Genomic DNA, 12989 nt, shown 5'->3' with positions numbered 1-12989 from the left:
TTGAACTGACCTGATTTTATCTGAAACCTGATTGTAGTGATCAAGTCTGAACTAATCTAAACCTGACAGGTTGGCTTGAAAATTCGTATGAAAAAATCAGATTCCCTGAAACCTGACTTGACATGTTTGATTGAAACCAAATTCAGGTCAGTTCAGGCTTGTTTTCTAACCATGTTTTGATATTTTGACTAGATGACTTCATCGTTATTTAATCCAACTGTCAGTTGAAAATATTTAAATTTTTGGCGCACTTGGAGTGAATTGTTTTGTGAAGATCCAGTGTAGATCAAATAATGTGTCCTCATACAGGACATTGAAAATCACTATCAACGTAATGCTAAAAGAAAGGAAAAAAAACTCAAACGCATGATTCACTTTTAGTGAGTTCTCTTGAGGCAAAGAATAGAACTGAATAGCCCCTTACCAGTCCGCAATGTGAAAACAACCAGAAATACTTAGCTCCTAGTTCAATCAAATCAACTGTGTGCGACGTTATCAGTTTCAAAATGTGATGAAATAGAAAGAAATTTTTTTTATCAAAACTTCTTCAATGAAAGTAATTCGAAGAAACTTGTATTTTTATGCTCCTAATAACGAGCCGAACTGCTAATGAAATGTGTATTGCTTTAGCTTTAGGAATGGATAACTGGTTCTCGTTTAGTTCACGTTGCATATGTTCACTTTCTAGTCATTTTCTTATGTATTTTACCTCAATAAAACATTTTTTGTCTGGTTTTATCAGTGTCTCAAAAATTTCAAAATAATAACACGTTCCAGGGCCGGACTCGCTACCTAACGGCCTATCAGGCGATCTTTGAAGCTACGGTCAAAATTTTTTTTGTCTTTTTGCATACCAACTTTGCTTAACCTGAGACGAAAAGACGAACTTCGGAACGACAAACAGAGCTCTAGCTGCTTGTAAAAAAAGTTAACGGCCCATCGAGATCACTCAACATAGCTACTCCGGGCCTGACACATCCTGTAAGCGAATTAACTTCTAAGATTTAATCTAAGAAATATTGCCAAATGTCTGCGTTCTATAACTGACTTAGAACTTCGACCTCTTCTGTCTACGTTTTGACGATAAACGAGCCATCAGAACAGTTGGAGCGTTTGCTGCGACCGAGCCCCGTACCAACCCGTATATCTATTGCGTACGTGACCCTAGTGCGCCTGTCCCCATACTTTACCTGTAAGACTTTTGCATGAAATCTGTACATCTTAGAAATTGCGCATAGCGCAATTACGAAGCCCCGTACGACGTTCCTTTCAAATGTAACATAAATTTCAAATTGATTTAAAATTTTAATTTATTGAGTATAAATACCCTTAGGACCTAGTAGCGGCCCTAACTCACGGTCCATTCAACCGATTTTAATGAAAATTTTTTCCTGAATTGGTATCGACAGTACCTATTGTTTGCCGTTTCATTTACATTTCCATTTCCATCGCTTATTTTGCTGTAGATATCCCCAATCGACCTTAAAACACTTAGGCGGCCCTAACTCACGAGGGGCCGACCCGAATATGCCCATCTTCGAACTTAGCCTCACTATTTCAACTACCTTTCAGGGAAAATTTTTTTTGAAATCGGATTTGATTTGAAACACTTTGCCCTTACCGTCTGCTTCGAATTCCATCAATTACACACGGCATCGTAATCCTATAAGCCCCTTTGTACTTCGTACGGGGCTAAAAAGTGTAAAGTGAACTTGAATGCTTGAGAAAACATTTGATAATTTCGAACATGATTTAATTGAAGTGTGAAGTGGGTTTTTGTTAAATATATTCTTGCTGATTGTGTTTGAATGATGGATCCCCGATGTTTTGGACAGTCTCATTACAATATGAATGGAAACTGACAAAGTTAAACGATTCTGAAAGTAATGTTCTTAACAATATAATGCTGACTTGGCAGTAATGTTTAAAAAGAACCCAATCATTAATGTACACAAAACGTAAATTTGAATAAAATTGTCAAATTTGAACGAAACGTTGATTCGATCTCATCAATTTATATAGCGCCTCGTACGCTTATTGGTAGGCTTGCGGCGGTGCAAAAATGCGATATGTATCGCTAAAATGTGCTCTATTCAACAGGTGAGTTTAGAAACACGAACAGATCGTGTGTGTGAGACAAGTATCTAAGACGATAGATAGTATTTCGGAACATTCCACTGTTGCAATACTGAGGGACTGTAGTGCCATGGAAATGTTACCGACAACAAAAATCACTAACATTTGCCACATCTCAACAGGCAGTACAAAAACATTCTCAGTATAAGGTCATAGCTTCATGCTTGTTAAGCGAATCATGAAAAAATGTAATTGAATTTTCTATGTAAAAATTTGTTACATTTTTGTTATGATTCGCTCAACATGCACATGTTGAGTTCTGATAAATGTTTTATGCAACTCGAGATCATAATGTACGAAAACTGCGAACTTTAGATCACTCTGTTGCATAAAACGTTGTATGAATTTCGGTGCGAAGTACTTGATTAGGCTCACGATGTGCATTTTGACACACGGCCTGTGGCCTCGTGTCATAATTACACATCTAGAGCCTAATAAAGTACTTCGCACTCGATGTCATAAATAACTATTAACGGTTTTGTTGCCTGAAACATTTGCATTGCACTTTGGCCTTACAGGGTGTGAACGGTAGCCGCCTTTGTGGGAGGAGAGGTTTATTTTTGCAGCATTTCGACGAATATCCAACAATCTCTCCAGTGCGATAATGGACGTCCTTATAGTTTTTTCGCACTAGTGCGAGAAAGTGAATTCACAGTAAATTACGGCACATGTCACAATACATACTAGTTGACTAATTCGAATGCAAATTTTTCTTACTACTATGTTGACTAGACTAACTACTATGTTGACTAGACTAACTACTATGTTGACTAGACTTACCGTATTTGCGATTCCGCAAAGAGAACTTTCCAACCGTATACTTGATGTCCTGGAATTGCAGATCCATCGACGTTCGATTCGGAAATTCGATACCATCATCTGGCTGATCGACAAACACCTTAACATTGTTGACGGGAATGCATTCATCCACGTCTGTACTATCCCCACAAGTCATCGAGGAATTTTCCACACTAATATCATCGTTGCCACTGCAACAACCGAAACGCTGACTGTCTGTTTTCATTGTGTGTTTTGGTATTTTTTTAAATTTTTGTTTTTTTCTTAACTTTAAATTGCGATGAGAATTTTTTTATTTTTATTTTTGTTGCTTCAATCAGTTGCTCATATCAATTTATCATCACTGATGCTTATCACAGAGTCGTTTGCATTTTGTTCCATTTACTTATGAAAGTGCCAGATTGTCATCATTAATCTGTTGAAAGAAAAATTGTTGGATTTAATTGGCTGTAGCATTTTGAAAACATTCATTTCAAGGTGCAACATGACTCTCGTAATTTTAGATTAATTGAAAGAATTGTAAACAGTAAACATGAACGTTGTGATTAAAAAAAACTGAAATAAATTCTCCGTTTAAAATGCTCTCTATCACCCCATTGAGTTAAGTCATTTCTTTTTTGACCTTGCCGTCGATTAATAGCAACTTAACTGGGCTGGGCATTCACTTCATCTTCCACTCATAACATGCAAGATAAGAAATGTTTTCTTTGCAAATTCTGTTTCCTACTTGATGTGTACGCATTGTGCATTCACAAATAAATACAATCGACGCTGTCATATTCGAACGAAAGTCGGGAACTGGTAAAATAATTAACGTTAAATGATAGCGAAACATACGAAAAAGGAAGCTAAATTGAGGAGTTTCATGAGTCTCTTTTGACCAAAGTTTACTGACTTTGATCTGACCGGTCGAGTTAGGGTGTCTCAGAAAAACTCAAAACGAGCCCGTAGACAAAGTACACGAAATTTTCTACTTTTGAAACTCAATACTGTTGAAATCGCAACACACACACATGTGTGTCTCGGCTTTTATAAGATACCTCCTTGCCACAATTGTTGTTTACGTACTTCATTCTTCAAGCTCTATTTTCCTGTGAAATAACTCCACTCTGGTAAACATGTCATAGCAATGAAGTTGGTTCACAAATGAGCTGACATTAGTAACTTTACGTGTTACAGCATGTTTCATTTTCATTTACATTGCCTAATCACGTAAAGCATTGTACTTACGAGGTTACAAGTTGTTATTTGACAAGTGGGGAATACAGCCCTCCCCTTCGGGTCGGGCTGTAACACCCCCCTTATCAAATACACAACTTGGAACCTCGGAAGTAATATACTATTATGTCGAAAAGTACTAGGAATGTAATAGAATTCCATGTATGTCTAAATGTAGTAGAAAAATCTGCTCGGGCTTTAGTTTCCAAGCAACATTTGTTTATGATCTATAGATTCTAAACATTGCCCTATATCCTATAGTTTCGAAACTAAAGCTCAAATGTTATAGTTTTTTGTAGAATTACATTTCTAGTACATTTCGTCATAAAATTACCGATGTCAGCGCCCTATTTTAACCATCTTCACTGCTAAGGAAATTCATGGATATTTACGAGAGTGCAACGAAAAAAGTATTGAAAAAATTGTGTAGTCTCTACTCTACAGGACAACGGAGGTTTACTATAGCAGAGTAACCAGAAAATACGGATATCTTTCTAAGGACACAACTGCCTCAGGCGAATCAAAATCTTTTACCCCATTTGTTAAATCAAATATTGGACTGACCAAATACAAAAAACATACTCTCCCGAATCAAAAATCATTTTTCTTCAAGTGTACCATTTAAGTCTTGAAACCTTTGAGCCCGAATAATTTTCTGTTTCTGAATGGTTCTTTACAAATTATTATTAACGTCGCAATTACTCGAAAATCCGAGAATAATATGAGTGTCTACGTGTGCTATGTTATTTAGTAAAAGATTATTACAATTAAAATGCACAAAAGGCAAAAACATAACTGAAGTCACCTCCGAATCTCTTTTTAAACTTGTTTCGTTGTGGAAAATTTTAATTTTTACATTTTAAATTCTCATTTTTTATGATAATTGTCCAGTTTTTTTGGTTTCTTATTGTTGGTCATTTGCGACCGTTCATTTGATTTTTTCAAAGAACTAAGCACGCACTAACCGGTGTAGAACGTAATTTACGTTTGAAATAATGAAAAGACATTTGAAAATTTGGTAAGAAACTAGAAACTGGCCATTTTTATGGTATTTACGTGTCAAATTAAACAAAAGTCCAGTAGAACTTGATCTAACCAGCATTTTTGTTTTATGGTAAGTATATTTCACGTCTTACTTTACAAACATCACGAAAAGATAATTTCAGCTTAATTGGCTATTTGAGATGGAATCGGTAGATAGACATTATTTATGACAATAGGGAAATGGTGTTTGGAAATTAACTGCTCGTACACATAGCAACACGGAGGTTGACATAAAACTCTTTTGTTTTCTGGCCTTTTCCATTTGTTTTGAAGCTTCAAACTTTCGAAAGCTACGCAATTTTGATGATTGAAATGAATCGATCGACCAAATTGCGTAGCTTTCGCAAGATTTAAATTCCAAAGCAATTGAAAAAGGACAGAAAACAAAAGAATTGTATGTCAAACTCGCGTTGTTATGTGTAACTACAGTAAAGCTCGAATCAATACTCTCTCTAGAAAACAAAATTCGTTTAGACGCTGTCGAAATATCTTCTAATTTCTTTGTTTACAGAATCCTGCACTGTTCACTTTCACTGATTTCTAATTTTACATGTAAATTGCATTTTTATCCCCTTATGAGAGTAATTCTCAAATGTAATAGATTCTCCTACAATTCTATTACATTTCTAGTAAATTCGTCATAAAATTACTTTTGTCAACGCCCTATTTCAACCACATTCACTGCTATGACATTTCACGGATATTTTAGCAGAAGTTATATCACCGGAAAATTAGAGCACAAAGAATGAAGTACTATAAACCGAGGATTCCTATGGACTAGAAGATTCTACATAAATAATACTTAAAATGCGTTTGGTACCTCGTTTGGTACAGTTAGAAAGAGTAATGCTACTTCACTTCACGATAAAATAGCCAATCCTGCGAGGGGTCACGCACTTCTTCAAATTTAATCCATTTAATACATTTAATCCAAGAAATACATGGGATCATATTGGATTTAAATCCATTTAATCCCGAATGCGTCACCCCTCGCAATCCTGACATTATTGTAGACTATTCCAACGCTCAAAAAATGCCATTTTAAAATTTCGCGCGCTTCATAAATACTGTCTGCCTGCCTTATCTCGCAAATTGAGCTGTTGAACTGCATTTTATATTGCAAGTTCAGGTCTGAACCATTTTTCACAATTTTTCAAGTGCCGACATCCACCTAATTTCATTGCGTCATCCATGATTGCATAGCTGATTACGGACAAACATAAAACTAATGACACTAATGCTAGGAGCAGTGCTGTGGTGTCGAACACATCTTGGAAAATCAAATGCAATCGTCTTTTGAAATTAACTAATTATAAGAAAAATGAAATTTCTATCATCTAGCTTCGCAAACTCTCACAAAAATAACTATTGACATAATAGAGCCTATTTGAAACGAAGCTTAATCAATGCAATATCATTTTTCCTATAATTCTCTAATGTGACCCGTCTACAAAGCCACCGATGCCAACTAACAAAACCATATCACTTCTATCTACCATTTTGCATGATTTTACAAGACAATTGAGTCTATTTTCCAAAGCTTTAAAATCAACCTGTTCGTCTGTTCCTTAATTTTTGTTCAGTCGAAAAACTGCCTAGATTTCACATCGACGAAAATAGCGGCAGATCACAAAGCATTGTAAAAACCAAAAAGCATGAAGAACAACTCAAAAATGCTCTGTAAGGCGGATGAGTTTAAAACGATCAAATCAGAAAAGTCATCAAAACAATTACGACTTCTACACAATTTGTTTATTTAATCACTCAACTCGATATGATCAACAACCATCGAGGTTTTTCAGCGTTTATGACCGTAGTTAAGTGGTAAAAAAAAGATTCAATAGAAAAGAATGACGAATTCTATTTCCCGTCACTCGGAATTTTGTTTACCATTTAAAATACCTTCGACAATATACTGTTTTAAACCTCCAGAAAAACTAAATTTCATGATTGAGCGATGATGAGAATATCATTTTTTTGCGAATCGATGGTCTATGTCAAGTTCAAAGTCTTTTTTCGTGTCCGCGAAATTATAGCTTTGTGATTTTATGTAAAATAATTTTTTTTCTCATATTTGTGTGTACTACGCGGAGAATGTTGTTTCGTTCGATTAATCAGAAGTTGTTTGATTTAAATAAAATGGCACGTGAAGCGCTGTAGACAAGTCGACTGAGAAGAATCTCACCAATGACTAATAAGTCTTTGAATGTACAAAATGTTGCAATTTAATTGAGCTTTGTGCATGAAACATATCGATTGGACCTCAGTTCAAATCTACGAGCAAGCAATGAAACTTTCCTAACTTGTGTTAAAATATCTCGTCTTTGTTAAGGAAAAACAGTGCTACAAACTTTTTCAAGAAAGCTTTTTTAACGAATTCGATTCCAGAAGTCGCCTCCGAGAAAGCATTTTAGCATGCCTAGGAAATAGTATTTTACATGCCTTTGTCTTTCCTTGGGTCGAAAGTGCCTTTTACACACCTCGGTTTCGGAATTTTTTTTGACCTCGGCTTCGCCTCGGATCAACAAAATTCACACTAAATATAATTTTACAAGACTATGGATAAAACGATGAAAACCAAAGTTTTTGTGTGAATTTTGTTGATCTGAGACGTAGCCGAGGTCAATAAATTCACGAAAACCAGACTTTTCATCTTTTTATCCCGAGTTATTTTATCCCGAAATGGATTTTACATGCTGAGGGTATCGAGTCAGCAGAAGTAGTAGATTTAATGATTCGATTGTGATATGCTCCCCTTTTGTAGAGGAAAAGGAAAATACAATGGCAAGCCCTAAAGTTTTAGGACTAATTTGAGAGATGCTCGCCCAAATGGCCGGTAGCATTTCAATAGAGATTGGGGTTGATTTTGGGAATTTTTTTTGTATAGACCCCCAATGGGTCGATAGGTAGCAAGTGCAGTCCTGGCTCTTCTATGAACTTTACAAATTTACAAAAAGTGTATGTAGAAGCTCTGACTTCAGAATAGCATAACTTTGATTCGATAAATGGGTCATTTTTGACATGCCATAAAGTCGGTTGTACCATATTGTGACACCATAATAACACTGCACGCTGCGTGTATCTGTGCATAATTTTACAAAAATTATTACCCAAATTGCACCATGTATGCAAATTATCACAATAATAAAACATTCTTCAGTGGCAAATTGAATAATAATTGCGAAACTCCAATGGAAATGAATGCAACAAAGGTCGCACCATATACATACGATGTAACATAACACACTTTAACCGAGACTTTACCTTTCTTTTTGAGAAAACCGATCAGATGACCATGCACCATGTCATGTAAAGTGATCTAAATTCGCACACTATTAAAGAAACATACTCTCGCATAAGTATCAATATTGTGTCCAAGTAACAACAATGTCAATGACACGGTAAGTCTAACAACATTATTGTATGTACATCAAGTGGTATTGAAATTGCGGTTCGCGAATATGGTACAACTTACATATACACAATATAAATGTTTTTGTAACGTGTGTAGCGTATCATTTAATTCATACCGATCTGTTTCAAATATACAGTGTAGCACATACGCAGTCTAAAACATTCAATGTGCAATAATTATACGACGAGAACTAACAATTATGTTTTTCCAATAAAAAAACGCTGAAGGTCATAGAATAATCGATCGATGTCGTTTGTGAATATTTAAAGCTGAGAACATACGAGACTATTCAATGTTCGACCCCAATACTTTTATAGTCACAATTTCTTAGTTTTCGTCTACATTCGTTGGAAAAGAACAAATATGCAGATAAATCATGAACCGTGCATCAGCATCAATATTTATTCATCGCAACTCCACGACATACCGCGACATTTCTTATATCTAAAATCAAACCACGACAGAGTAAAGTTGACCAGGTAGGAGCGCTGATTTGACTAGCTAACTGACATCATCGAAAACTGTAATTTTAACTATAATCAAGACCAAGAGAAGCAATATGGATTTAGCTGAAATGAAATCTACATTGCTACGTCAACGGTGTTAACAAATTAGACCAGTACGACTATGAAGTCTGTTAATTCTTTGAATTGGAAAATACTTGTCATCAAACTTTTGCAAAATCTTTTACTTCATTTGTTGCAACATTTTTCTAAATTAGAAATTCCAGATAAGAGAGCATCGAGCCAAAATCCATCGCTTATTTTTATCATTGCTCACTTTGGCTCTTAAGCATTCAGCATTCCACTCAAGCTGTCAAGGAAACAAAGCAAAAATTGAAAAAATTCAATTTTGTCCTTCACACGGAGTACGTTTTTGGTAAGTGGAAATCAACCCTTAATATCTCATCAAAACTCAAATCTGAATATTCTCTTAGCATGCACCCTTAACCTGTTACAGACGGCAAGTATATGACCAGTATTATTATCAGATCTATTACTTTCATTGATCAAAGTATTTTTAATCTATTGATTTCAAATCTTGTACTTCAATCTTTTTAACATGCATTATCCAGAGCTTGTCATTATTTTTGTCGTGGTTATCGATAACAGATGAATAGCTGTATGTAACAGGTAGAACAACGAGTTGTTTCCGCTGCCCAGCTCAACATACATTGAATAATTCTCAGAAGAAATCATTAAAAATAATTTATTTCTACGCCCAAACGTAGCCTACATATCGGCGACGTGAGCTTTTCCCTTGATAGAAGTGATAATATTCGATAACGCTATGTTCGTTGTATCATTCAGAACTGTGCTCTAACTGTGTACTAATGCACATCTATATCCGCATTCAAAATTATGTGTTACCCACATTGGACTATTTTATTACAGACAATAAATAACTGATTATGTCCGCGATGTTCTACTTTTTTGGCTAGACAATTTTTTTTAAATAAAACTTTAAATTTTCGAAATTTCTAACTGATAAGAGCATTTACTGTGGTTTCGGTTGGGTTATCTTAACGATTTAACTATTAAGTCAATAATAAGAATCAAAGTGTTCCACATAAATAGTTACCCGAGCAAATACATTGTAATCTAGAGTAGTTCATCTAAATAAGAGCAAGGCTTACTGCGAGCCCCCAAATTTTTTTACTGCCATCCCCCATGCGGAAGTTGAACATAACATAGCAATTTGTCCCCTGCGAAAATGATCCATCACGTGTGGACTATTCGGCTAATTTTTCGTGAATTTTTATGTTCAGGCAGTAAACCAGATAACATTTGATGCTGCTAAGTAGTTCATTAATCCGGAAACAAGTTTGTGATCATCGCAAACTCACTCGTGTGTTTTTGGGCAAATTGCTCCTGCAACTGTTGCTCGTCTTCGGATCGGATATACAAACTCTACACTCGTCAAGACAGTTACCGAAGCTTGTCACTTGGGAGTTTGCTTTTATCACAAAATTGAACCTCATGCAATGAACTGCTTTCGCAGCATCCATAGTAACCTACTATTGTTCACGTTTTGACGTCATCTTTTGTTATAAGGCTCGGAATCGGGGGCCCTATTTATTAAGAGAATATTTTCGAGTTAGTTTGAAATGAAATTCTCGTCGTAAGGCCGCTGAGAATTAAAAATAAAAGTTGACAAGGGCTAAACATGCTCAGCGTTGCTTCAAAACAAATCGCGATTATCTCATAAATCTGTCTGATTCATTCTACAGCGCACGTACGGCATGAATTGTTTTGTTTTTACAAAGTTTCTGACCCCAATTTCTACTTTATTCAACTTAAGATTTACAGTAAACGTCAGTGAAATTAGGCATGCATTTGTTTCAGCTGGTCCAGGTCCACTCATAGAAATAAAACTATTCATACGGTCTTAGAAATATTACGTGCGAGAGTGCAACTATTTGATCTGTGAAGATGTAGCAAGACTTTTGTCTGCATAAGTAGAAAAACAGCTGAAGCAGATTTATGTCTAAGTTTAACTGATGTCGACTGTATTTCGATAACTAGTAAATTCGAAGAAAATTGTGAACGATCGTCGCGGACTGGGAGAGTAAAAGATCAACATACTCGGACGGAACATTATATAAGTTTTGCTAATTTCTGAATTAATTTACAGTTTGAAACGATTCCCGAAAAAACCGGAATAAACACGAAACGAAAAAAGGAATACCGATAACACGGTAAGATTTCAATGACTTTACTATCATTGCATCGCGGATATAGCTGAGTAATCGGCGTGGAATGTTTTGAAAACAATTTGCTGCGAATTTTTAGCAGAGCTCAGATGATAAACGATGCTGATAAATACATTCACAAAGTTCACAAAGGAAAGAATTTCGAAATTATTATTTTTCATTCAGTTCACTGATTCACTGATAAACCGCTGACCTTTGGAGCACCTGATTTATTGCAATCCCACCAGCACATTAACATAAATTTGTTTAGGTTTCTTTGCTGTATGAAAATAAACGTATAAATGCGGCTAGGCTTGATTAATTCGACTGTAGTCGACAAATTAACGATTGTAATTTCCGAAAAATATTCCATTACACAATCAAATTGAATCCATCGAAGGTTAGACTTTTGTCTTGAAGATGTTTTCTTTAAACAATTAAATTTTGGGACAAAATTAATCGCTGAATGTACCTGTGACAAATGTTACTAATTACAACGACAATCAATGTTTTCGTGTGTAAATTTTCACATCTTGAACAGACCTGAACAAAAAGCATATCGACATGACTAAATTCATGTTAATTGTTTGTGTTTCTTTTAAATTATGAAAATTGTTTCAGGCTGACATCAGCTGTGACTATGGATTTGATCAACGCACTTCAAATTTGTTCGATACACTGTCCAGTTTCAGTACTCTATATAGAGTACCACTTATGCTTGAAGTGCGTTGATTTTATCGGTAAATGTAAATACCGTCAGCTCATGACTCGACGGAATTGTCAAAACTTATAGTTCTATCAACTAAACAGATTCGGCAAATTAGCTTCTTTCTACTGAATGTAATTCTGCTATTATCGATCCATGAACGATGTAGAATACAACAAATCGCACAGCTATTTGTATAGAACGTCACCTGTTATCGAACAAAATGTACGTTAACGGATTGAAGTAAAAGATGTCGTATCAATTTCTTCAAGGAGATTCTTTTCTTTTACATGCTTTTGAGTTCCCTAGGGTCGAAAGTGGCTTATTATAATGACTAAGGAAAAATACAGAATTGTTTTAGGAGCTTACAGCATGTAATGGTGACAAGATAAAAGATAAAAATCGAGTTCTTGTGTGAAATCCGATGCGATCATTTTTATCCCGAGTAATACATGAATCACACAACCCTTGGATGGTGGGGGAGGGTTTAACATTCAACGCAAATTGTATATATAAGCAACATTTAAATATCACGTAAGCGAAAACGAGACAACAACATAGAACTGAAGTGTAATTTTGACATCCGAACACCGCGCGTATGTGATAATAAATATTATGCACGTATGACAAAGCGGTCGAGGCTTGCCGAGACGGCTTGTCATACGTTCACATCATGTCCGGAGCGATAGCGGAGGACTTGACGCAGTCTAACTTTCAAAAAAAGAACGAAGAAATTTTTTTGAGACGCGGCAACTATGTATAGCCGAACATTTCAGTTTCTGCCCTTTAGAATCCCCACAAAACCTATTCTATCATATTCTCGCTTCAAATACGAGCTATCACTCCGATTTAAAATGGACGGAGATACATCGTTTTGAAATTGGTCACTTTTCATACAAAATACACCAAATTGACTTTTTCCAAACAATCAAAATCTTTCAACTTACTTTGTATGTTTCTATCTATCTATCTATCTATCT

The 12989-nt window shown here is 35.5% G+C and overlaps 1 protein-coding gene across 1 annotated transcript in view; it reads right to left on the bottom strand.

The window, feature by feature from the left end:
• The window catches only part of LOC119079037 (ATP-binding cassette sub-family G member 1), a 51290-nt gene that overhangs the window by 30539 nt on the left and 7762 nt on the right, over nt 1-12989 (bottom strand). Inside the window, exon 2 of the mRNA XM_037186824.1 lies at nt 2917-3349. Coding sequence (XP_037042719.1) covers nt 2917-3160 — 244 coding nt within the window. The 5' untranslated portion in view covers nt 3161-3349. The remainder of the gene's footprint in view (nt 1-2916; nt 3350-12989) is intronic.

The sequence above is a fragment of the Bradysia coprophila genome, unplaced genomic scaffold (assembly GCF_014529535.1).
Source record: "Bradysia coprophila strain Holo2 unplaced genomic scaffold, BU_Bcop_v1 contig_297, whole genome shotgun sequence".
Classification (NCBI taxonomy): Eukaryota; Metazoa; Arthropoda; class Insecta; order Diptera; family Sciaridae; genus Bradysia; species Bradysia coprophila.
The sequence above is the reverse complement of the archived record's forward strand: the minus strand, read 5'-3'. Positions and strand labels throughout refer to the sequence as shown.